The sequence below is a fragment of the Eublepharis macularius genome, chromosome 7 (genome assembly GCF_028583425.1).
Source record: "Eublepharis macularius isolate TG4126 chromosome 7, MPM_Emac_v1.0, whole genome shotgun sequence".
Lineage (NCBI taxonomy): Eukaryota > Metazoa > Chordata > Lepidosauria > Squamata > Eublepharidae > Eublepharis > Eublepharis macularius.
Genome location: NC_072796.1, coordinates 42,412,652 through 42,438,074, shown reverse-complemented (window position 1 = coordinate 42,438,074; position 25,423 = coordinate 42,412,652). Strand labels below are relative to the sequence as shown.

Here is a 25,423-nt window from a genome sequence, read left to right as displayed (position 1 = left end):
AATTCAAGACTCACACCCGACTAAATTAAAACTTATCAATGCCTGCTTAAAACCTGGCAGCTGAAAGTCAGGGTCAAAGAAAGGTTTTACAGCTCTGCTAGAAGGTACTGACACACTTGGGGAGGGGGGGGGCAGAATGCCTATCTACGTGTTAGTTGATTTAACTTGGCATAAGGTGTAATCTATAAGATGCTCTCACTCAACTTTCATAGTCTTTAGAAGATCTTAAGGGGACTGTATGTGCAAATGCATGGGTCTACAAGGAAAGGGTTGTTTCTTGATTGTGACTGTGCTGCAAGGAATCCGAAAAGCATACACTTGTAAAAGAAATTGCATTCAGAAACAGCATGTATCCAAAATTCATCTGGAATAACTATTACCTCTAGTTTCTGGACTCTCAAACTCAAGATCAACTTATAACAATAATTTTAAAAGATGTGACACAGCCTCCCTGTGCACCACTTTAGAATGCTCAGCTTTGTAGCATTGCTTCCTCTATGCTATGGAAAGAGAGGGTGGTCTTGCTGTTTATATTAATGAATATAATTCCAGAACGTTAGCCATGTTAATCTGTTGCAGCAATAAGAAAACAGAAGTCAAGACTGACCAAGTTTATTCCAGCATCAGATTTTATGAGTCACACCTCATGGCGTCATATGCATGGAGTGCAATTTTCACTCCCTATGAGGCTTTCACCCTCTACAGAAGTTGTCTGCCTCCCAAAAGTTGATGCTGGAATAAACTTTAAGGTGTCACTTAACTGATTGTTATTAATAAATATATGGATGTTTATAATTTCATGTTTATTGTTACCTGCTTTGGGAAATAAAAATATAATAACATGACATTTGAATATTCCGTTTTAAAAATGAGTCTATGGAAACCAGGTCTATCAGGGTGCCAGATTCGTATCCTATCTGACATGCTAGTTTTCACAAGGAATGTATCATTCCATCTACCACTTGCATCCAAACGCATCTCTCTTCTGCAAGGGTTGACCCACCAGTTTTTCCTTTAGTGTATAAAATAGCCCTACACCAGCAGATAATTGACCCGCGCCCCCCATCCATGCACGGAAAGGGCATCCCCTCTGACTGCGAGTATGATCTGAGATATTCACCTTGTCAACTGAAGGGAGTGTGTGTGGCGGGGGGGAGGGGGGGAGGAGACTACACTTTGTAATTCGATCCCTGCGGGGCCACAAGCGGCGTTGCTGAAGCGGGAGCTGTTCTCCCACGGAAGCAGAGCGCTCTCCGGCCCACCTCTCCCCAGCGCGCCTTTCAAAGGCGCCTTGTTGTCAAGGGTGGGGCCAGGGACTCCGCGCCCTCCCTCCCTCCGTCCCGTAAAACCAGAATACGAGGCGGGCGTCGGCTCGCTCGCTTCTGGGTTGGGCACAGGTAAGCCGGCGAGGAGGGAGGGCTGCGCGGGGAGCTCTCAGCGCTCCGAGCCAGACGGGGGGGCGGCGCCTCCACGCCCGGGCTTGTTCCCTCAAAAAGGCTTCCAAAAGGTGCGGCTGGGCCGGCAGGGAGGGGCCTGGGCGATCTCCTCCTCCTCCTCCGCTGCCACCATCACCCTGCGAGCTGTGGCTGCTTCTCACCTGGACGCAGCCGCTCAGCGCCACCGGGTCCGGCCTCTCTCCCCTCCCCTCCTTCTGTCTCTCTTAACAGCCGTTTCCCACCCCGTGCCTCGTTCGACCCCCATCCCTTCTCCCTCACAGCCGCATCTAGCCCCTTTCCCCTCCCCCTCTCTTTTCCGCGCAGTTTGGGTTCCCCTTCGCACTCGCTCCTGTTAGGGACGCTGGCCGGCTTCTTTGCTCGCTCTTTTGCTTTCGTTTCCTCGCCAGCGCCTCTTTGAGGACTAGCGCCTTGCAGAGGCTTTAGCGGGAGAGAGAGGGAGCCCCCCAGCCCCCGGCCACTCGCTTCTCTCGCTTCTTCTGATCTGGTTTCTTTCTTTTTTCTGTCCGAAGCCCTTCGCTTTGCGCTCACTCGGCCGCCAAAATGAGCATGAATGGCGGATCCCACCCCAGGCTCAACACTCTGGGGAGGATGATCAGAACCGACTCCGGCCCAGATATGCGCTACGAAATGAACTCCCATATGATGATGGGGGCCGGCGGCGGCGGTGGTGGTGGTGGCGGCGGCGGCGGCGGTGGCGGTGGAAGTAGCCATACCCACAAAATGTACTACATCCAGAAATGCTACGGAGGGGACATCAACTCGGAAGGCTATGCGTAAGTCCCAGTGCGCTCGTGTGCGTTTGTGCGGGCCCAATCCACGCTCGGTTTCCAAGAAGGGCCAGAGAGCAGCATTTGGCGGAGATTTGGCAACTTGTTGGGGCGGCAGTTTCTTGATTTGGAGTATAATTCATGATCCGAGTCGAAGGTGAGGGTGGGGGAAACAACGCTTAGGTCAGGCCACAAACCCTTTCCCGGCTGCGCCCCTTTCTTTCCCACTGCATTGGTTGCACAGACGGGGGCGGCGAACTGCTTAGGGGGAAGAAAGAGGCGCAGGGAACTTCTGCTGTCGCTTTGGATTGCGCGGCGTTTCCCCGCAGGCGCTGGGCTCGGCTTTGGCTCAGTTGACGTTTGTTATTAGAGGGGGAGCTATCGGAGACCCTCGCAGGGGAAAGACAACCAAAAGTGACCGCGAAGGATAGCGTCGGGCGCGAAAAGTGGGGCGGATTAAACCATGCGCTTATCGGTTTGTTTCGGAGTCTTGGCTCCCTTGAAAATGGACGGCTGCGAGGCGTCTAGCGGCCTTATCTCCTGCTGTCCTCTGCAGCTGCAGCTTCCCTAGATAAGTTTCTCTTTGCAGCTCCTACACACACCTCCGCCCCCCAAAGGATGCTTCTCTCATAACTGGGGGAGAGGCAGAGAATCAAGGCTGAGAAAGGAAGTGAAGGTCTCAGCCTTCCCTAGTCCGCAGAAGCGGTCTCGAACAAGAACACAGCTATCAAAGCATAATTTAAATGCAGATAATCCTACAAAAGAAGGAACTTCTTCCCACAGAAGGAAAAGTTTGGAGTTGCTTTAAACTTCATGTGCATTTTTCCTATTCAGAAAACATTGTTTAAGAAGTTCATGTGGAACTCTGAACACGTACTGTATTTGTGTGTGTGTGTGTTATGTGCCGTCAAGTCCCCTCTGACCTACGGCAACCCTATGAAGAAAAGATTTCCAAAACGTCCTATCTGTAACAGACTTGCTCAGATCCTGCAAACTGGAGGAGAGTCGAGCCATCTTGTTTTAGATCTTCCTCTTTTTCTGCTGCTTTGCACTTTTCCTAGCATTATTGACCTTTCCAGAGAATCTTGTCTTCTCGTGATGTGACCAAAGTACGATAGCCTCAGTTTTGTCATTTTAGCTTCTAGAGAGAATTCAGGCTTGATTTGATCTAGTACCCGCTTACAGGTGTACAAAGTGTAAAAGTGTGTGTGCAACAAATGTATTTTTACAAACACGTACACTGCAGCTGCCCTTTGGGTTTACACACAGTATAAAGCTAGGTGTAATGTGTGTGAGATGTGTCTGAAGTTGTGAAATGGCTCTTGCATGCATGTCATGATGTTTGACAGCCCTCTCCTTCTCACGTTCCTTTTGTTGATTGGAGCAGGAAGCCACAACCAGTTGTGACTGCCAGTGCATATGCTCATGAAAATCTCTGTGTGGATTGCATGCCATTTCCAGCATGGAAGCACTTTTTGTGTACAAAAAACATTAACACTTGAAGTTGCATTATGTATTATTCCTATTTGATTGAGAGTAAATATGTCTGCACCTCAAAGTGTTTTCTCTGATGTGCCGGCCAGCTATGGAATCTGTGCAGTAATCTTGAGGAGTGTGCTTCTGAGCATAAGCCAAGTGCATTCCTCCCATGACTAAGTTTGTTTAGAGGCTGCAGCAGCATCTGGAGAATTTTTAGCACAAGCACCTCATTATGCAATTAACCCCTTCTATAGGGACACATTTTGAAGAGGTCTCCTCTGCCTTTTTTTTTTCTTTTATGAAGGCTTAAGTTGCCTTGTCTGCTGAAGTTCAGGAAGTTTTTTGGTTTTTATAGCAAAGGTGTTGGCCCAGAAAGCCTGTACTTTCCATCATACAAGAACTCTCAAGATATCTCAGTAACGGTGCCTTGTTATTGTTTCTAACGCTAGGATGTGTGGGATAGTGTATAACTTTAGCTGCAGCAGGGAAGCAGCCACGGGTAGGGTTGCCTGTATGTGCCGCGAAGTGCAAGTTCACAGTCCACCTCCTTGCAAGGCAACTGTTTAACTTACGAAATCTGTCTGTGTGGGCGTGCCTCCGCAGGCAACTGGTGCAATAGCCTGCTTGTTTTTTAACCCCCTTCTGTGTTGTGTGTTTGGAAAGCCATTCCTCTTTAGACCCCTCCCTGTCTCTCCAGGAGAGAATCCTTTTAACTTGTGTGTGTTGGGCTCCTTGCATGAGTGTTTTTCCCCTAAGGCGTTGGGTGTTGGCAGCTTCGTTGAATAACTTCTCACAAATTATTAGCTGGCTGTTAAAAAGTTTGAATGGATACAGAAATCAGATGGCATTTGTATAGACTAGACTGTTTCTAAGCATGTTGTTTTCTGTGAGTGTATCTTGAGACCTTGTAGGAGCCTTGGACACCAAAGCAAACAGGACCGGCACCTTGAGGTCGTGTAAACATGGCAGCAGAGCCCCATGAGCTTTGAACCTCTTTGGTTAAGACTGAAAGCCAAACCCTGCACGCCAGATGGGACAGACCCCATCCCTGATTTCTACGAATCTTTGTTTTTCTTGATGTGGAGCTGAGATTGAGAGAGAACTGTACAAAAGTTTCTCACTCAGTGAGGCTAAGTTGGTGCCAGCACCCATGTGTTCTCAGTCTGATGGTTAGTTCACACAATTTTGCTCACCGAGTGATAACCTCAGCATCCGGTTGTGTCTTGCACATGTAAATTTACTGTCACAAATCAAACACCAGCATCAGAGCTTTTGAATCCCATCACATCAAATTCGGGTGCTTTTTGGTGAAGTCAGTAGACGCATTTAGCTGCGAGCACTAACCGAGCAATGAGAAATGAAGTGATCTCTGTTTCTGTGTGAACCAGCACTAAGTAGAACACTCTCTGCCGAACCAAAGTAGCTGAGTAACAGCTGTACAGAGGCAATGCTAACACAGTGCATCCTCGAACTGTGAACACCTATCTGCTACATCTTTATTTTGCCCTTCCTGCAGGATACGGGGGCAGCATGCATCGTTCTCCTGTCCCTGTTTCATCCTCACTGTAGTCCTATGACTTTCCAGGTTGATGCATGCCAAGCTGCATTTCAGTAGTAAAGCAACCTGGAGCTGCAGTGACGAGTAAATGTCAGATTTTTGTGCTGTACAAATTTTAAAGGCATGGAAACTCCTGCAGCCTTACCCTTGCCTAAGACCTGGAATAATTGCCCATAATGTCAATATGAGGGTTCAGAAGTGCATAAACATGGTCATGCTCAGCCACGAGCCAATGTGGTGTAGTGGTTAGAGTGTCAGACTAGGATTTGGGAAAACCAGGTTCAAATCCCCATTCATCCATGGAAGCTTGCTGGGTAACTTTGGGCCAGTCACACACTCTCAGCCTAACCTACCTCACAGGGTTGCTGTCAGAATAAAATGGAGGAGAGAATGATAAAAGCCTCTGTGGGGGCTCCATTGGGGAGAAAGTGGGATAATAAACAGGCAGTAACTGTAGCAGTGATGGTTCAGCAACCCGTGGGGTTACTTTTTGTGTGTGTACAATCCTGAACCACCAAATGTTCTGTTAAGTAGTTGGGTTGGTTTTTTTTAGCGAGCACTGTGCTTTGTGCTTGGAACACAACACAGGTCCATGGATATATATGTGGCATTGTCCTTGGGTCATTGTTACTCTCACATTTCTGTGTGAATGCCATACAACAAGTACATTTCATAACATATTCAGCATCCATCCCATTTTTGTTGGAGGTTGAGTTCAGTTCTGGTAAAGTTGTCTAGCAAAAATTCCTTGGAGAAAGTTGCTTGGAGCTTTTGTGGACATATAATTTGGTTTCTAAGCTCACCAAAACCTTGCCACAATGTGCAGGGACAAAAAGAGTCTGTCCGCTCTTTCTTTGATCAAGTGAGGCCTGAATAGTTCTACTTTAGTCCTTTTTCTGTATTCCCCAGATTAATTATCCAGGCACCAAGTCTGCTACTGACAAAACTGTAAACAGATTTGTGCCAGAAAACCTGCCAAATGTCAGTAATTCACTTACTGTCCTCTTTGACCTCAGAGGAATGTTTCAAGATATCCCTGCCTTGTGCTTCTGAGTCTGTTGACTGAATTAAGTGCAAAGTAGATAAATACAACAGAGAGCAAAGAAAGACTAAAAATAAAACAGTTGGTACAACTACTTTCTCTACAGTAACTATGGATTTTCGCCAAATCTTCCTTTATTGCAACTGTTTTTTTCTTAATGATGTGGCTGTTTCATTTATTGGGTGTAGATGCCTCCATACCTGCAACATTTATTCTTCACCTTTATGTTTTGCTTAGAATTTAGTCAGTCTGGAAGATCAGGAATGTACAATACAATGCTATGCAGAGTTACTCCATTCTAAACCCACTGAAATGAATGGACTTAGACTGGCGTAACTCTTTGTAGGATTGCCCTGCACTGGTAATCCATTAAATTATTTTTGCAAACTGCATTTAAACATAAATGCTATGTAGAAATGTTGGTATTTATTTATTTTAAAATACAAAAGTGGCCCTGCTTTAAACTGAGGTTTGGCAGTGACCTTTAGGGTTGGGCCCTGATCCCTCTGAGGCTCACCCTTTTTCATGTTTTAAATATTACCTTCTTCAGATAGCAGCGTCAGCCTCTCCCTGCCCCAAGGGCTGAACATGCTGTCTCTGTAATGTTCTCAGCTTCTGTAATCCTGGGAACTGAGGGAAGAGGCTGGTTTCTGTGGAGCCCCAGTTGACACTGTGAATTATGCCACTGTTCTCAGTCACTAGTCTTTGTGTCATTTCTGATGGGAGCTTTAGCACTGTTACAAACCATCAATGCTGTGTTAACCCATCTGGAATGGATAAGATGAATACTCAGCAATGTGAACAGCTACTGCCAGTAGGTTGAAGACCAAACGAAGGGCCCTTTATGTGAGAGTCTTTTAGTGCTGGTGGTGACGTTTACTCCTGTAACTGCAGAATTGTTGTTGCCACCTGTAAACACAAAGACTTTGCAACTATTTGCATAAACAACAAGGGAAAAGCACTATCAGTGCTATTTTTGTACTGTGTTGTTTGGGCATTGGTGGGGGGGGCGGGACGGGTTGCATTTGGCTTCATCAAAGCTGACGACATAGAATCTGCAATGACACTGCTGAATGAGGTAATAATTATGAGGCATCGTGTGCTAGAAAAGTGATTAATAAGTACCATCCTGGTTAGATCCTATGGTGCTCTTCCATCTGAGTAATGGTGCCCAAGGTAGCAGAGAGGGCAATTTTTCCTGATTCTGCCCTCCCACTGCAGACCCCATCTACCTTCATGCTGTTTGCGAGTGTACTTGGACCCCAGGAACCAAATTTCAGGGGTCTCAATGGACTGCATCAGGATGGGGGAGGCGGTAAGATTCTGTTCTGCAAACTTCACTCCTCTTACGGGATTTTGGATCCAAATATGCGCATGCAAAAATACTCTTACTACCATTTAGAATGCATACAGTGCTTTCAAGGAAGGAGGACAATTTCTGCACTCCTCTGGTGGGAATGCGTCCCTGTCTTGGTGCAGCTGCTGTGGGGAAAAGGACAGGGTTTTTCTACATTCTTAGCCAGGGCTTTTTTTCTGGGAAAAGAGGTGGTGGAACTCAGTGGGTTGCCCTTGGAGAAAATGGTCACATGGCTGGTGGTCCCACCTCCTGATCCCCAGACAGAGGGGAGTTTAGATTGCCCTCCGCGCCATGGCACGGAGGGCGATCTAAACTCCCCTCTATCTTGAGATCGGGGTGGGGCCACCAGCCATGTGACCATTTTCAAGAGATTCTGGAACTCCGTTCCACTGCATTCCAGCTGAAAAAAAGCCCTTCTCTTAGCATATATTATTTCATACACTGCTGCAACAACCCTGTAAGGCAGGTCGATGTTGCTGTTCCCTTATTGCAGATGAGAAGCTGAGGGGCAGCCGTTTGCATAAGCCCATCTGTTTGGGTGAATCTTCATAGTGAGAATTAACTGGGGATTTCTTGCCCTGCAGTTTTCCGTCTGAGGCCTGATTTATGCATGACGCTTTCAAGGCTAATGAAATCATGACTGCAACTTTGTAAGAGGACAAAATGGAGTGGAGGGGAACAGGATAAGCTGCTTTAGATCTCCATTGGGGAGATTCTTCCTTAATGCCCGAGCTGCTGCCACCCATTCAGATCTGCTGTGCATGAGCGGGTGGTGCGCTGCTGTAGACGACACAGCTGCTTTGCGTAGGTGGCCTCTGGGGCGACTGCGAAGTTGAAGTGATGACTTTTTTGCCTTGCCAGTGTTATGTTTAAATCAGGCCTCAATTGCCACATTAATCTGTTACACAGTAGGATAGTTTAGAGATCCTTCTAATGAGGCTTTCACAGACGCTGGGTAATTATCTCCTGGGACACTTTAGCAATAATTTGCATTTGGATTTTCCTGTTTCACAAAGGAAAATTCAGTTGCAAACTGTCACTAAAGTTCACTGGATGCGCATTATCCAGTGTGTGCGAAAGCATCATCCTTTTCTTCTGCAAAAATTGTTCAAGTGCTTAAAAAAGTGGTTCTGCATTCATTCACATGCAGGTCATTAAAATCTCTACTGCAAATGCCCTTACTAACAAGGAGAAACAACAGACTGTGCAGCCCATAAAGGAATGCCTATTTATTTATTTTTTTTAAAGTGAGGATTGCTTGTCTTCTATCCACAAATCCTTCATTTTGGTTTACAGAGCCCTACCCTGTGTGAATGAATGCAATAGGTCTCGTCTATGCCTATAGCCACCCCATTACAATATCCCAGTGGTGAGCAAGGAGTGCCCTGTGTACGCCATGACTAATGAACAGATCATACGATTAAAAAGCAGCAAGAGCAGCCCGCCTACCAAGCTCACTTTGGATGTACAGAGTGAATAATTAGAAATGAAAAAGTACAAGAGGCCTCAGCCTTTCATTAGGAGAATGGGTGAGGCCTCTGCCACAAAATGTGAGGGAGCTTTCAGTTTAATGGCTCCCCAAGAGTCTGGCACACAGCTTCAGCCAAATACTGTGCCTGTACCTGTGCTGGTTCTTTTTAGGCCAAATGTCAGACTTGCAGCTTGCAGGACCAGCACAGGTGACTCAGTGCTAAGGAATGCAGTAGAGTTGACAGATACTTGATGGAGGGACATCGGCTCTCCCATAAGGCCCAGTCCTGCTGGCAGCCTGCTGATGATTAAAAGATTTGAAGCAGGCTGTGAGTTGGTGGACTTTTCTCCCCACTTCATCCCTTCTCTTCTCTAACCGTGGTTTGGTGTTTCATCTGTGCTGGTGTATCAGCACTGCTAAGCATGCTTAGCTTGCTCTCAGGTTCTCTCTGAAATACATAGTTGGCTAAATATTGGGATGCGAGAGGAAGCAGGAAACCAAGGCAGGACTTTGTGCTGAAGCATGCAGTGGAAGTTAAGCATGTGTCTGTGTGATGCATTGTGACAGTTACCCCTGTTCACACATTACAGTGAACACATCTCTTCCTAAGAAAGAGCCAATGCGCGATCACATTAAAAATAAAACTGGTGGCCAATTCATGGGTAAAGTACTGGCTTGAGAGCTAGTATTGTGTATAGTGGTTAGAGTGTTGCATTAGGATCTGGGAAACCCAGATTTGAATCCTCCCTCCACCATGGAAGTTTACTGAGTCTCACCCTACCCTCTAACTCAAAGGATTGTTGTATGAGTAAAATGGAGGAGAGGGGAATGATGTAAGCCTCTTTGGGTGAAGTGTACTCTGTACACACAATTGTGCATTGGTTCATGGAAATATGTAGAAGACTAGAATGAGCAATTGATCAGTGGAATGCTTTTGAGGAAGCTTGTCATTCCTCTCAGTGAAGGTAGAGGCGAGGAAGAAAATGTCACGGATGGCTCAAGCATAGCAAGGAATCTGTGCTTCAATGCACTCCTGGAGGAGTAGGAAACTGGGGAGGTCGTTGAAGAGCTGGACTGAAGGATGATTATGGCATGAGCTTGAGGTGGAACACAGGAGATGTAAAAATCAGCCGTAGAACAGGGTGTGTTGCGGGATGGCGTGGCACCTTTTCATCTTCTTGAAAGTGTAGGGTGTTTGGGTCTAGATGACCCACAGTCAGAGATGCTGGGGAGGAGGACTAGTGAGACAAAATTCCAGAGGCTCTAATAACCCTGGGGGCCCACTGAGTTGGGTGAGGCATATGATTTTCTTAGCTTAAAAGCCTATACTGGCTCTTAGCAGCCTGGCCCAGGATATCGCTTCCAGCTCTTTACCTTGGTTACGGAATTAAATGTGTTGGAATGTCTCCTGAGGCGTTCTGTGCCTCTGGCCTCAGATCCTCACCCACCTCTTAGGTCTATACACATCCTTAGACACTGATAATTGTTGGTTAAGTAATTGTGTACAAAAAAATTGAGAACGTCTCATACATAATAATATTCCGCACACACCCAACTATTTTTTTACACATTGACTTCAAAATATATATTAGAGTTCTGATGTGTAATTGAATGTCCAACGTTAGTGCTTGTCAAAATGGTCTCAGCGTCTCATTTCAGGGACACCTGGGTGATTGCGCACCATCCTTCAGCTTTTTAAACTATGGCATGCCATGCTTTTTCTTTGCATTTGGAATCTAGTTCAGGCTCTTCAGTCCTTTCACGGTAATCTTTTGCTTGTTGAAACAGGCTTGTTGGGAGGTGAAAATGGAAATCATAATTCTTTGCTGAGGTGTCGTCTTTGGAGATGGAAATGGCTTCACTATTTAAATCTGAACAATAAGATTTTGGTTGGAAGTCTTTTGTTAGAAACAAGTACATGCACCCTGATCAAGAGCGTACGTTTATGAAGGCGGAGAGCATCCTTCATGAGGTCCTTGCTGCAGGGTCAGGTTCTGGTTTCTAACGTACCACCTGAGCCCTGAGCTTCTGCCATGAGACTAAGACTGCCCCAAGGACTTTTCCTTGGGCGGTCGAGAGTTGTCTCTGTCTCCACCCCACCCGCATCCAGGAAAGGGTGTGTGCCTGGGCACAGCTCATACATGCAGCCATTAAAAGTTAACAATCTGAAAAAATAATCATTACTGCTAGCTTGTGGCAGTCTTTATGTGAAAGCGTAAAGATGAGAGAAGCCCTCTTCTGATGCATCTTGAGCACAAATAGACTCTGTTTTTGGTAAAGAAGCAATGTGTGTGACCTTGACCAGGTTTTACCTGTGTGTGTTGGGAGAGGAATGGCATAGAGTTTGCACTTAATCAGTCCATGGGGCCTGTCTTTAGATGATAAGATATTCTTCAGATGTGAAGCTATGGCCAAATTTTAGGACTCTCGCTACAGGACCCTGGACCTGAAAGTCCAGCCCTGATAGCATCATTGATGGCGACTAATACAGAGACATTCCAGGATGTGTTGATGTGGTATGAGTGCTATATGTCTAAGCTGAGCTGGGCCTGGGGAAAGTGCCTGGGCCTGGGCAACAGTGTTCTACCTTTTGCAATAGTCTTATTTGATGGTAATCTGGAAGAGTGAAGAATGAGTTGAAAAAACATTTCAGCTGGGGGAAAGATTTTACTATAGAATAATAGGAAGAGAGGATTGCATTGATTAGATCACACCCTGTGGTTCCTTTACTTTTTTTCACAGCACCAAGAGAATTTCTCTTTTGACCAATGAGTGGCCAATACAGTCTAGGATGCAAAATTAATTGACATCTGATTTTGCTTTCAACCAGTCCCAGGTCTAGATGCTGGTTCCAGAATATATTGACTGAATATTTGAGCTCTCTAATTCTGACCTAGAGAAATTTGTTGTCTTCAGTGTCCATTGCCACCAAAGACTTTGTGAGGGCACATTCATTTGGAATATTCACCACAGAACTGACATGGTAGAATAGTGACCTGTATCTCTACGTTAGGTTGGAAGAAGCCCTTCCAGTTGTAAGATGCTTCCTTCCACTTTAAGTGGCTCTTCCATTGGAGGAAGGTTTGTTAGGTTGCAGAAAGACTTCAAACTTTGCTTGGTGGAATACATGCCAACGTCTTGGGGCAAAGTAATTCCTCAAGAAGTAGCATGGGAATTGGGCGTTGCTGAGAATAATGGCAGATTCAAAGCAGAATGACACAAACAGGTGCATTCCATAGTGACATCACCCAGCGGAATTTGTGAACTATCCCACTGAAAATGATCTGTTTGGGAATATATGGTGCTGTGCTGAAGGGCTTCACCAGTCAAATAGGAAAATATTTGGAAGCCTTTGATGACTTATGACAGTCAAATTACAAGCTGGTAGAAAAGGCAGTAGATAGGTAATTGAGCTGAACTTGATACTCTCCTACCCTTTCCCTCCTCTTTTGTGATGGTTTGAGCTGCAGCTGCTCTTGTCATTTCTTCCCCTGCAGGGGCCAACTGGCCATTTAACCTACAAGGACATTTTGTGGTGTGCCACTGCCCGGGGGGGGGGTAGCCGGTGGGAGCAAGCGGAGAAAAGCCCAGCAACTCTGCCAATGCCAGAGGGGCACTTCAGCTGTGACAGTAGAGTTCAGCTAACCAACTGTTTCTTCCTGAACTGTTTCTTATTTGGAGGATAATGCAGTGGGTGAGCTAATGCCCATTGTCCAATCTGCTCTTGCTTCCTTGCTTCGTTGCGTCATATTTAGTACGTGGCTGAAACTTGGAGGGGTAGCCGGCGAGATGTAAGGAGAAGACTTATTTACCTGTTGTCTGATATGATAGGCAGATTAATAAATAAAATGCAATGGGTTTGAATTCATATCAGGCAGCAGGATGTTTGATCTGTGATGGCTGTTTCATAAGTGCCAGTTCTCTCCCAATCTCACATTCATTAAGTGAGGAACATGCAGGTATAAACATGCTCTCATTGACGCCGTTGGAAGAAAAGCCCACTGTTGTTGGCTGCGAAAGAACATTCAGTTGTTTTTAAAAGTTGGTTCTTACTGATTTGAGTGCTCAGCCTAAACTTGAGTCTGATATCTTTGCAAAAAAAAATACAATGTGGAACACAGACAGGGTACCGAATTAGCCTTGGATGTTACTTTTGTAAAGAATCTATACGCAGCGGCATGCTTCTGTTCTTAATGGCAGGTGCCTCTGTTTGGGAAATGTCTGAGCTTGTTTCAGGAGTTCTGATCCCATCTGTGAGGTGTGGCTCTTAGTTTGTAGCACCTCACCCATAGTCAACCAGTGCTGGCTTGCCGGGGTGGCTGAATCCCAGCATGACCAAGTACTGGCAGAGCAATGTAAAACACAGCGAGTCTTTGCTCACATCATATCATAAAACATGTTTTACCCGAAGCTAGTGGTCTCTGTGCAACTAAATCAGTGATCTCCATCATGGTGCTTGAGGGTGCTTGAGGGTGCCATCAGTGGTGCCCGTTTTCCTGTTCCCCAAATCAAAGTATTAGTCCTGGCTATACTTCAGTATAGCAGGAGATGCTGCAGAAAATCCCAAGATGCATCATCTTTGTGTCTTGAGGACCAACGCCCATCCAGAAACTTTTTCCCTTGTAGAAGGATACTTGGCTTGGAATCTCCCAACATTTTGTGGAAACTTCCAACACTATGTGATGCCCCCTCCCCCAATGGCTGCCATTTGTGATTGGTCCCATGCCCAATGTCAGCTTTTTTGGGGAGGGGGATGGTAATGCCCATTACCCCTTCTTAAAATTCCATATGGCTCCATAAAGTCAGCAAGTTTGGTTACCCTGATTCATACTGTTGCCTGCTATTATCACCTACATAAAGGAGGACTTTCCAAATGGTTTAAAGTCACCAAATCATTCACAATTCAAGAGCTGAGTTCATACTTGAAAGTAGTCAGTAGATGGACAATACAGAATTATTAAAGATGAAACTCCTGGAATTTATCACAGTGTAGTTATCATGATTTTGCTGCTGGTTTCCCCCCTTTGGTTCTTAAGGACGGAGTAAGAAGTCATTGTTTTTTATCACAGAAACTGGAGTCAGTCCAGTGTCTTCGTATGTAAGTAAAAATACGATACAGATTAGGAATATTTGAGTCTAACAGCCATTTTACGTATGCGGAATTACTGGATTTTTGCCATTTCAGACTGTGTGTTCGAATAATCCACAAGAAAAGTTCACTGAATTTTTAAAACTAGCGCAGCAGGAGGAAGGCAAGATTAAAAACCTTCTTGTTATCCTGGGAAGTTTTGATTGAAGAAGGAATGCAAACAAGCAGTTTCTCTTAAGTTCCAGTGTGTAGTCAGGTGGCATCTGGCACTTCAAGTACTGTTGAAACTAAGCAATTGTGGATATCCTTCAGTTTCTTAGATGAGAGGGTACGCTGGAAGCCCTGTGTCCCAACAGGAAATAAGTATAGCACACAGTATGTTAAAAATTTGACTTTCTTCATTTACAATCTGAAATGGTGAAGCTCAGGATTGATCAGAATATGTAATTTGATATTAAGGATGGGCCAAATCCACACTTACCGGCATAGTGCTAAACAGTCATAATGATAGTGTCTTCCTGGCGCGTTTTATGACATCATCGCGCCATGATGCTGCTCTCATGGTGCAATGATGTCAGAAAAAGCGCCAGGAAGACGCTAGCATTCCGACTGTTTAGCACTATGCCAGTAAGTGTGGATTCAGCCATAGTGTCTGATGCCCATATGAGAAGCATGGGGATAACAGTTATCATACAGCAGTTTTATCATATAGAACTTTGATTACATGGGGACTCACTGAGAATATCCTTTTCTAATCTAATGGGAATAACAATCAATGAGAGGATTCCACATTATCTAATAATCTCCATGTGAATGGAGTAAAGTAATGTGAATCCATTCAATTCTCCCAGTAGGCCTGTAAAATCCAAATGTGCAAACTGGCTCTAATTTTAACATGTAATCAGAGTTCTGTGGAATCAATTCATGCAATTAATTAAACATGAGTTTTAAGGATGGGAAGCGGTACCATGTTGGTGTTTTTGAGGAAGACCCAGAAATAAAGATCAACAAGGGAGAATGGGCTGATTCTTTTTTCACTTGAATACTTCTTTATGCTGATACTTCCTGAGTGTCCCCCAGCTAATATTTGTTTTAGTAAGAACTTTCACTTTTGTATACCAGTTTCATTCTTCAGCTAGATTCCATTGGTAGAGCCATTGTCATTTGTGCTTAAGACATACACCACATTCTCACAGTGCTTTATATGAGGCTACAGATTCAGCACTGTAACTAATTTGTGAGACCCACAGAAGGAAGGGCTGGTATATCATGTGGATCTCTGTGAAGCCACACTGATTGCAACATTTTCACTTAAACAAGGTGTGCTTCTTTCCTTTGGAAGACATTTAACTTGCAACGAATTACAACAGCGCGGTTAATTCAGCTGTTAATGTATTTCTTTCTTCCCTCCCCAGTCAAAATGGAACCAACACCATGTCCAGGCGCCAGAACACCATTCAGGAACTTCTGCAGAATTGTTCGGATTGTCTTATGCGTGCAGAACTCATAGTGCAACCTGTAAGTTTTGGGCCTAAACGAATGCTTAAGTAGCTGCTGTTGCTTTGGTGCTTTAAAGAAGCAAACAAGGATACAGACTTCAGAAAGGTTCACTGGAACAGTTTATTAAGAAGGAGAATATATATGAGAGCCCAGTGCGGACTCAATATAAGCACATGAACTTTTTTTTCTTCGCAGTTTCTCCCAAGAAAGACTAAATTATTTATTTATATAAATATGTATACCCTGCTTTTCTCCCCAGTGGGGACTCAAAGCAGCTGACTATATCCCTCCTCCGTTTTACCCTCACAGCAAGAAACTGAGGTAGGATAACCTGAGAGATTGACTGGCCCAAGGTCCCCCAGTGAGCCTCTGTGGCAAGGTGAGGATTTGAACCTGGGTCTGCCAGATCCTGGTCGGACATTCCAACCACTGCATCATGTTGGCTTTCCAACCATCCTGTGGTTATACTTAAATTCCATTGGTTACCATAAGCGTGATAAACTACTTCAAATCCAGCATCCTTGTGAGGTCTGCCTCTTTGTCTGCTGCTCCCTTTTTGATGCCCTCCTCTCTTTTTTCTAGTTCTATTGCTTAGCCAGTTGGCATCCTATGTTTCCTGACTGAATTGCCTACAGACAGACCTGTAAGGGAAAGGTCTCTCGGTGTAGCAGAATTGGGGGGAGAGGATCCAGAAGGAACAAACATGATAATTGAATCTTGCCTCTGTGCTGCCACTTAAAGTGCTTAGTTGTACTGGAGCGGGACACACCCAAAGAGAAGATAAATGATCCGATCACCTTCAGACTGGCAAAAGGATAACCTGGTTGTACAGATAACTGCCCAGGATGTTGTAATTCAAGTCTTGCTAGGCTCATCTCTGCTGCTGCTTTTCCTCCACTCCCATTGCTGTTAGAGTTGCCTTTGTTCTGTGGTGCCTGCTGGATTCAAGAACATATGAAAGGTGCCTTGTTTGGCTCTCTCTCAGTCCGGCTACTGAGATGCTTTTGAATGGATACCCCAGGGATAAAATCTGGGGCCTTCTCCATGAAAAACAAATGTTCTGCCACAGATCCATGGACTGAAGAGAACTATATGCAGCTTCCACACACAGGTCCTATTTAACACCTTAAAAGGGGATTAGACAGATTCATGGAGGATAGTTCCATCATTGGCTAGTAGCCTTGGTAGCCATTCCACCAGTGGGGGGCAGGGGATGCCCCGCCACCCCTCACCTGGCTGGCAGGAGAAAAGGTGCGGGGAAGGGGCCCAAAGTATTGTGCCGTCTTTTTGTTACACTCTGGTTTTTTTTTTTTTACTGTCCATTAAATTTATTTTCTTGAGGGAATATTAATAACTGGTGGTCGTGGTTAAAATGAAGTTGGGCACAAGTGAAAAAGAGGAACAATCAAAGGGGATAATGAACAAAATCTGCCCAAGTTCTCAAGGGCTCTCGTTCTATTCCTTTCAGTGTGGTTGGCACAGCAGGAGTTCCCAGGGGATTGTACCTCATCTTTTAAAAGATACCCCGCTCTTTAGTTTCAGAACCTTAAGATGCTTATTAAAAACACAGTGTTAAGTTTATATATCGAATAGGACTTGTTTCATTGGTTCAGTGCTCTTCTGACAGAAGCTTGCAATGTGTTTTATAGTGGAATGTAGAACATAGGGTTGGTGGTGCTTCCCTCTGGTGCACGCATGTTTCCATGGCATCCAGTTCTTTATACTTCAGCCTCTCGTGTGTCTTAAGGACCTTTTAAAGTTTGCTCAAAAGTCATGCCTCTTGCACTTACTTGGCATTATTTAACAATCAGTTTATTCTCTCCCATTTAGGAACTGAAGTATGGGGACGGTATCCAGATTAGCAGGAACAGGGAACTGGAGGATTGCTTTGTGCAGACAAATGAACAGATGGACATCCTCGATGGGCTAATCAGAGAGATGAGACAAATGGGACAGCCTTGTGAACTGTACCAGAAAAGGTATTACCGTTGTACCTCAGATTATTTCCAGTGAATATCTAGTGGTATATGCACTATATGCCCAGAGGATCTGAGTAATGGCTGGGCATGATACTGAATCAAAAAATAAGTCATGTGAAGGACTCTGTATTAGATACGCAGTCATGGGGGCAAGTGACCCTTTCAGCAGGTAAATTAGAGCTTTTTTTCAGCAGGAACGCGGTGGAATGGAGTTCCGGAACCTCTTGAAAATGGTCACATGGCTGGTGGCCCCACCCCCTGATCTCCAGACAGAGGGGAGTTTAGATTGCCCTCTGCGCCGCTGAGTGACGCGAAGGGCAATCTAAACTCCCCTCTGTTTGGAGATCAGGGGGCGGGGCCACCATGTGACCATTTTCTCTGAGGAACCCACTGAGTTCCACCACCTCTTTTCCCTGAAAAAAAGCCCTGAGGTAAATCATTCAGTTATTATTTTATTCAGTGACAGTCCATGTTACAAGGAGTGTTCTGCTCATGGCCAAACAAACCATGTTTTCCAAATGTTTAAGATTATTGATAGTGTTGTGTTGTGTGGAGATAACACATTCTGCAAGTTTTTGAGTTCAGTGGCACCGTAGAGGCTGACAAGATTTTCTAGGGTATAAGCTTTTGAGAGTCAAAGCTTCTTTACTCAGATACTCAGATTTGAAGAAGGGAGCTTTGTCTCTCAAAAGCTTATACCTTGAAAAATCTAATTGATCTCTAAGGTGCCACTGGACTCGAATCCTGCTGTTCTACTGCAGACCAACACAGCTGCCTACTTGAAACATTATGCAAGTAAAGAGTGAAGATGAGGCAGCATTTTAAGAATGCTCATTCAGATTCTCTCTCCAGCCAACAAATGGTACATCTTACCTCCTTTTTATCATTTTTTATAGTTTTTCTATTTTACCTGTAAATTTGATTATTGTTGGATCTTAGTAATTCAGAAAAAAAGGAAGGAGAGAAGTTTCTTCAGAAATGGAGTCTTCACCTGAGAATTCACAGATTTTCCTCATCTGATACCTGTGTACCGACTTCATCCTTCAGGAGAGAATACAGAGTGATTGCAGGGATTTCCTTTCTGCGAACAAATATTTTGCTTCAGATTGGGTCGCAGGCCCCTTTCAGGGTAGTAAAATATGAAGACATCATTCCCCCCTCCCGTGAGTGTTGTTTATTTGACAAGGATGTATACCTCAAATTCATCATGAGTTCAGTCTGCAGTAAACATTTTAGAATTGCATCTATCCATACCTATTATTTTAAACACGAGGACTGTGAATTAAATGTACATATTTGTTATATACTTATTTCTTTGACAGCGTTCTAGAAAATGGCAACAGGCAATCTTTCAATATTAGCACAGTGATCCTTCTGGGAAATAACTCTCTCTAAATCCAACTATTGCCTTTTCTGAATACTACAGAACAAACTTACAGGCCAGGACAAGAGTGGAATCCTTTATTCCCTGATTTTCAGTCTCCGCATTTGGCTGGCGAGGGGTAATTGGAACTTGAAAACATACTTCCTCTGTCTCTAAATTTCTTGCCATATGATTCCTTTTTAGGCTGCTTCAGCTACAAGAACAGATGCGTGCCCTCTACAAAGCCATCAGCGTGCCCAGAGTCCGTAGGGCCAGCTCCAAAGGTGGAGGCTATAGCTCCCAGAGTGCATCAGGATGGGATGAATACACCAGACGTGTCACTACTGACTGTCTGAACTGGATGAGGCAGCAGAAGGTATGTAACATCTGCCCTGTAACCCAGTGAACATTGACATGCGAAGTAGACTGAGAATGGGGTCACCGAGGCGTTAACTCATCCCCCAGTAATCTTATTTTTCTTTTTAGGGATGAGAGCTTCATACCTTGAGAACAGAGTCAGTTTACAATTAATGTTGGGAATCCATGATTGGTCCCCCGCTCAGTGTAATTTAGAGATGTTAAAGCCTCTCCCCCCCCCCAACCCTTTTTTCCTTAGAAAAACTTTTTCAGTTTTTTCAGGGGCAAAATTGGGAAATTGTAGGGAGCATTGAAAAGAAGACCTTCACGAAAATACATTGTCTTTGGAATGAGTTAAATGCTTTCTAAGACAAGATTTTTCTCAGGTGTAAATTGTCTTAGATAAAATCTTCAGCATTAGATAATGATAACAGAATTTAAAGTCTCAGAAGAGAGGGTCAGACTAAATGATATATCTGATTTTATTATTGTATTTTTGGCTGTGATTTTGTTCATGGAATGGCTGTATTTCCTCCAACTCTTCTGCAAGGGAGTGTGTGCCCTAACTGTGGTTGTCGTGGTCTGGAAAATCCCGTGGCTTTTGTATTGTGTCAGAGTCCATCTGTGAGCAGATGACATCCTGTGTAAACAGAGTAAACACTGGCCCAGAAATTCAACGTTATGTATATAGGGGGCCAGGAGGACCAGCAATTAGTACAGCATCTTTTCAGGAGCAGTGGGGAAGCTGAGAGCCCCTTTAAGCTCCCTTGCCTAGCAAGCCATAAATGGATTGCTTCGATTTGATTACCTAGGTGCTTTCAACCTCCTTATCTTATCTTGACCTCGGGTTTTGTATCCCACTGACATCTCCCCCACAGCTTAGGAAGTCCCAGGTTAAGGTGTGCCAACGCTGTATTTTCCTTTGCAATATGAAACGTGGGAAATCCCTCCCAGTACAGTCTGCTTTCTAGCCAATGTTTTGTTTTACTTTCTTAACTGTTTTGCAGATAGTAAAATCATAGGCCTGGATCAGGTTTCTCTGGTGTACAGTGGGGGCTGGGAGCTGGACTGGAGCCACGGACCCAGACATACACACACACACTGTGATAAATGTTCTGTTTTGCTGCTTCTTTTCCTATTTGCAATCATGGCAAGCTGAATAGAGGAAGGTCAAAGTCCTGTGTAACTTTTAGATGGCTGACAGCCTAAAATGGCTTCGCTCGTTGGAGTCAGTCCAGCTTCACTTAAGCACAGGTGTGGCTTGTAGCAGCGTCGTTGCTGAGCTGAGTCATACAGGTTTTCTGAAAGTCTGGATACTTGATTTAAAAAAAAAAGAAACTCTCATCAGTCAAAGATTAAACATGGGAATCAGCAACTGAATTTATTGGATGATCTTAAGCAAAAAATTATTTCCCAATCTCAGTTCCTTATCCATAAAATGGACATGTTAAAGGATTGCCATGAAAATGAATGTTGTGAAGATTGTAATTCACTTTGGGCAGTAAACAGGTTATAGAGATTAGCAATAATAAATCAATTTCTGTGTGTATTTTTGCTAGCCCCCCTCCATTTTAAAAACTGTGTGCATTTATAGAATGAGATACCAGACTCTTGAAATGAAGTTATTGCAAATATTCTTCTTTTACTACTTACACAACTTGAAAGTGATGGGAGGTGTGGGAGAGCAAGGCATGGTGCACACTTTCCCAGAGTGATTGATTGCTCCACTACTAAAGATGCTGCACAAAATTGGATTTGCCCCTGCAAAGGGAGCTTAATGGTGTGCCGCTTGGGCTCATCTATAATACAGAACAACTTTGAGATCCTTCAGGGTTGTTTGGAAGGCCCACTGCACTTGCCTGCTCTACTGTTGCACCTCAAGCATCTTTCTCAGGTTGAATTCTGAGCTGTCATTAGTCCCACTAGGGCGAAAAAAGAAGTTGTAGAAGTCATTGGACTTCAGCTATTCCTGTAACGTTGCACCCCTTTACAGTGAATCTTGAACATTGGAATGCTCTTACTTGAAGGATAGACAACTGGCAGAAAGCAGTTCTGGGATGTGTACCTTTTCTCATGTGTCTGTTTTCCATTTTTCTTTGCCTATGTGCCTTGTGAATGACCTGCAGATAATGAGTCTCTTTCTTTTTTTTCATTTTCCATCAGGCTGAAATGGAGCTAGTAAAATGGGGGTTTGATGCGGCAACTATAGAACAACAAATTGGTGATCACAGGAGATTTCACAACTCCATCGGAGACTATCGCTGGCATTTGGACAAAGTCAAAACTGATTTAGTAAGATACTGTCTGGCATCTGTTGATGTCACTGCTAAAGTCTGGGTCTAGGAGGAAAGCTCTGTTTTATCAGCACACGCACCCTAGCTTAGCTCATTCTGCAGTGAAGTTAAGTGTATTTGTGTGTCCCCTCCTAACTGATAATAGGACCTTTTTCATGCTTGTCTCTACCCCAGGGGTCTCCAACCTTACTGAGCCTGCAGTCATTTTGGAAACATTGATACAAAATGCTGTGTACTCTCACAGAATGGCTGCCATTGGGGCTGGGCATGTCTCTTTGCCGTGGGGTTTCAAAGAAAGGGGAAAGTTTGCTTTCTGTGTGGCTGTGCACACCCAGAGACATAAGAAAGTCTGATTCTATGGCCAAGTTGAGGGCAGTTGGTTGAACAGGATGCTTTGCTAACTGGTCATATGGTACACAATGAACTTAAGCTTCTTAGGGTTTTTTTTCCTATCCCATCCAAAACCTTTTGGATTTTTCTTCAACAAGCAAGCAGGTGCCAAGAAATACATTGGTGGGCATGTTGGGAATCTGGGAGAGCCAGTTTGGTGGAGAACCAGTTTGGTGTAGTGGTTAAGAGCATGGGACTCTAATCTGGAGAGCCGGGTTTGATTCCCCACTCCTCCACTTGAAGCCAGCTGGGTGACCTTGGGTGAGTCACAGTGTCTAGGAGCTCTCTCAGCCCCAACCACCACAAAGGGTTTTTATTGTGGGGATAATAATGACATACTTTGTAAACCCGCTCTGAGTGGGCATTAAGTTGTCCTGAAGGGCGGTATATAAATCAATCATCATCATCACTGTTCTTCTTCTTTAGTTCTTTTCTCTCCTTGCTATGATTGTTTACTTATACTTTTCTGCCAACAGTCACAATTACCTATATGCCCCACATTGTCCTGTCCTCCCCTTCCCCCCCCCCCAGCCTTGCATAAAGCTAAGAGCCTCCACATCACCTACCTTGACTTTCTTGTTTCACTTTGCCAGCCATGTTAGAGCGTTGTTCTTTTTTGTCCACAGCGTGAGAAGGCTGCTGTTCATCAGCTGGAGGAAGAGTACGAGTATCTTCTGGTAAGACAAAATGCACTCATAATTTCTGAAGGGTGTGTAGTATGTGCGTCCTGTGCTCAGCAATAGCCTCAGAGCCCAGGACTCATATAGAATCCAGTCATTGGGTGACAAGTGCTCCACATGTACGCTACACACATTATTCATAATACTAAAACTGTGTTCTCTGTAGGGTTTGATGGTCAGTTGTGGTTGCTACATTGAGCTCAGGGTTCTGGTATAGTTGATAGCTGAGCAGAAGGGAAGGAATTTTGGCAGATGCAATTCCTCAGTCCATCCTTGCCCAACAATGGGAGAAACCAGACTTCTTGAAATCATTGCATCTCTCTTTATCTCAGCTACAACTGTGTACCCATAACTTGGTTTGACTACATTTGCTGTTACCGTATTCACACCTGTTCATCCTTTATTTCAATTCATTCCCAGTCATCAAACTTCAGCTTGTAAGCTCTGTGGGCAGACACCTGCATTTTGTGGGGGGCTACTGCTTTAAAACATCATGACTTTGATCCAGTCTAGTACATTAAAAAAAAAATCCTCCCTCCTCGCCCAAGATTCTAGTTCTTAGGTATTTCTGAAGACCTTTTGGAAGTACTTACGAAACCTCACAAGGGCTAGCCAAGCCAGAACAAATTTTGCAAAGCCACCAGTTTTGCTTGATTTCTGTAACTTAGTGAAGACGCAGTGTGTGATACGTGTGTGTGCATATGTACGTGCATGCATGTGTTCTGGCCACATTATTACAGTGCAGAATGTACATTCTGCATGTGTTTGTGTAAGTAATATGTTTCAATCCCTGTTTGCCATATTTTGTTCTGATTTTGCCATATTTGCTTGCACCATGTTTTTATCCTTGAATTTTAAAGCGGCATTACTTCGTTCATTGTTGTTCTTGTAGAGATTCTCCTTTGAAAGAATGGATCAGTTGCGCCAACTGCAGAACATAATCCAAGCAACTAGCAGGGAAATCATGTGGATCAATGATTGTGAGGAGGAGGAACTTCTCTATGACTGGAGTGACCGGAACACTGACATTGCCCGGAAACAGGAGGTGTTTTCTGTGAGTTACCCTAAAAACAAAAGAACCCAAAGAGCTGTTAATTATATGATCATAAGTGTAGTTTCAGGTAGGTAGCCCGTATTGGTGGTTAGCAGGAGAAGAGCAAGATTCAAGTCCAGTATTACCTTAAAGACCAACAAGATTTCCAAGGTATAAGCTTTTGAGAGTCAAAGCTCTCTTTGTAACTGACGAAGGGAGCTTTGAAAACTTACAGCCTGGATGTTTTGTTGATCTTTAAAGTGCTTTGGGAGTTGAATCATTAATCATAAATGTTATCTTTCATGAACTCCTTTTACTTTTTAAAATGCTGAAGCTATATAGCTGCTAAATATATTTAGTTAGGTCATTTTTAAACTACGCTTTGACCAAATATTGTCCCCCAGGTGGCTTTCAGCACAATATATTAAAAATGTTTTTTTAAAAAAAAAAATCACATCATAATACATTACACTTAGGCGAACATGCTAAATTTATTCAAGAGTCTCCCTAAAAGAATTGTGGGGTAGCCCTAGTGGTTTCAAGTTAAAGAGATTTTTTTATGCGTTGCAGAAAAGCTGCAAGAGTGAAAAACTTCTATGCATATTGAAATCAGTGTGCATAGAGAGGGATCGTGTGCACGTGCACTGGCCTTGCCAGTGTATGTGCATAGTTTCTAGCCTCATGATTGGGCAAGTTTATGACTCTGAATGCTGCTTTTTCAGTTTGCATGGAATGTTGTTGTGTGTAGAATGCAAACTTGTGAATGCTTTGTGTTTCCCATCTCCACAGATCTAATCTGGAAATGGGAGGTGTGTGTTGGATCTAACCTTTGAGAGAGTAGACATTTCTCAGTGGGAACGTCCATCTCCCCTTTTAGGATAAGACCCGTAAGCTCAGGGAAGGGCAAATCAAAGGTATTCTCTGTGAGCCAAACTACAAGTGATGCCTTACACGGGTTGGACACTTGTCTGCTTCCCTCAAGTTTTGATGGGAAATGTAGGCATCCTGGTCTCACAGCTTCGCTCTCTGACTGCTGTCCAATGGACTTTTCAACTGTCACTTGTCCAACATTCCGCCAAGCTGCCTACATTTCCCATCAAAACTTGAGGGAAGCTGACAAGTGTCCAACTAGTGTCAGGCATCACTTGTACTTTGACCCTAAGATATTGTCTCCATGTAGGAAACCCCCCCCCCCAATTCCTTCTCTTCTATGGGGCGCTGGGGACTACCACAAGCAGAAACTGGGTGTCTAGGTTGCAATTAAATTTCCCTTCCATTGATTCTTCAGATGAGTTTCACTTTGAACTGACCAACTAACATATTTGGTATTAGGAAGGAATTTTCTGTTCCCCTTCAACTCATTTGAGATCTTCTGAGAGAATTTCCAAGGTTTGACTTCTGAACAAGCAGATGAGATGCTGGGAGATTTGTGATGGGATCCTCCCAGAATTTTAAAAAAAAATTGTAATAGAAGCTGTATGAGGGCTTGATTAGAATTGGAGCTACTCGAAGACACTTGATTAGGATTGGGACCACTCAAAGACAAAATAGTAGGTTTAACTCTTTGTCTCCATATGGTTTCACCAGTCTAAGACAACATGCACAGC

At 44.1% G+C, this 25,423-nt stretch overlaps 1 protein-coding gene across 4 annotated transcripts in view; it reads left to right on the top strand.

Annotated features, from left to right (window-relative positions):
* The first annotated feature begins 1,380 nt into the window (after positions 1-1,380).
* The window catches only part of DSP (desmoplakin), a 53,261-nt gene continuing 29,218 nt past the window's right edge, over positions 1,381-25,423 (top strand). Inside the window, exons 1-8 of one of the 4 annotated variants that reach the window (XM_054984989.1) lie at positions 1,381-1,397; positions 1,967-2,230; positions 15,636-15,738; positions 17,551-17,699; positions 19,267-19,438; positions 21,583-21,711; positions 22,730-22,780; positions 23,676-23,837. In XM_054984989.1, the coding sequence (XP_054840964.1) occupies positions 1,998-2,230; positions 15,636-15,738; positions 17,551-17,699; positions 19,267-19,438; positions 21,583-21,711; positions 22,730-22,780; positions 23,676-23,837 (999 nt within the window). In that variant the 5' untranslated portion in view covers positions 1,381-1,397; positions 1,967-1,997. Of the gene's footprint in view, positions 1,398-1,555; positions 2,231-15,635; positions 15,739-17,550; positions 17,700-19,266; positions 19,439-21,582; positions 21,712-22,729; positions 22,781-23,675; positions 23,838-25,423 lie in introns of those variants that run through there. The other 3 variants (XM_054984990.1, XM_054984991.1, XM_054984993.1) reach the window with 3 other exon arrangements.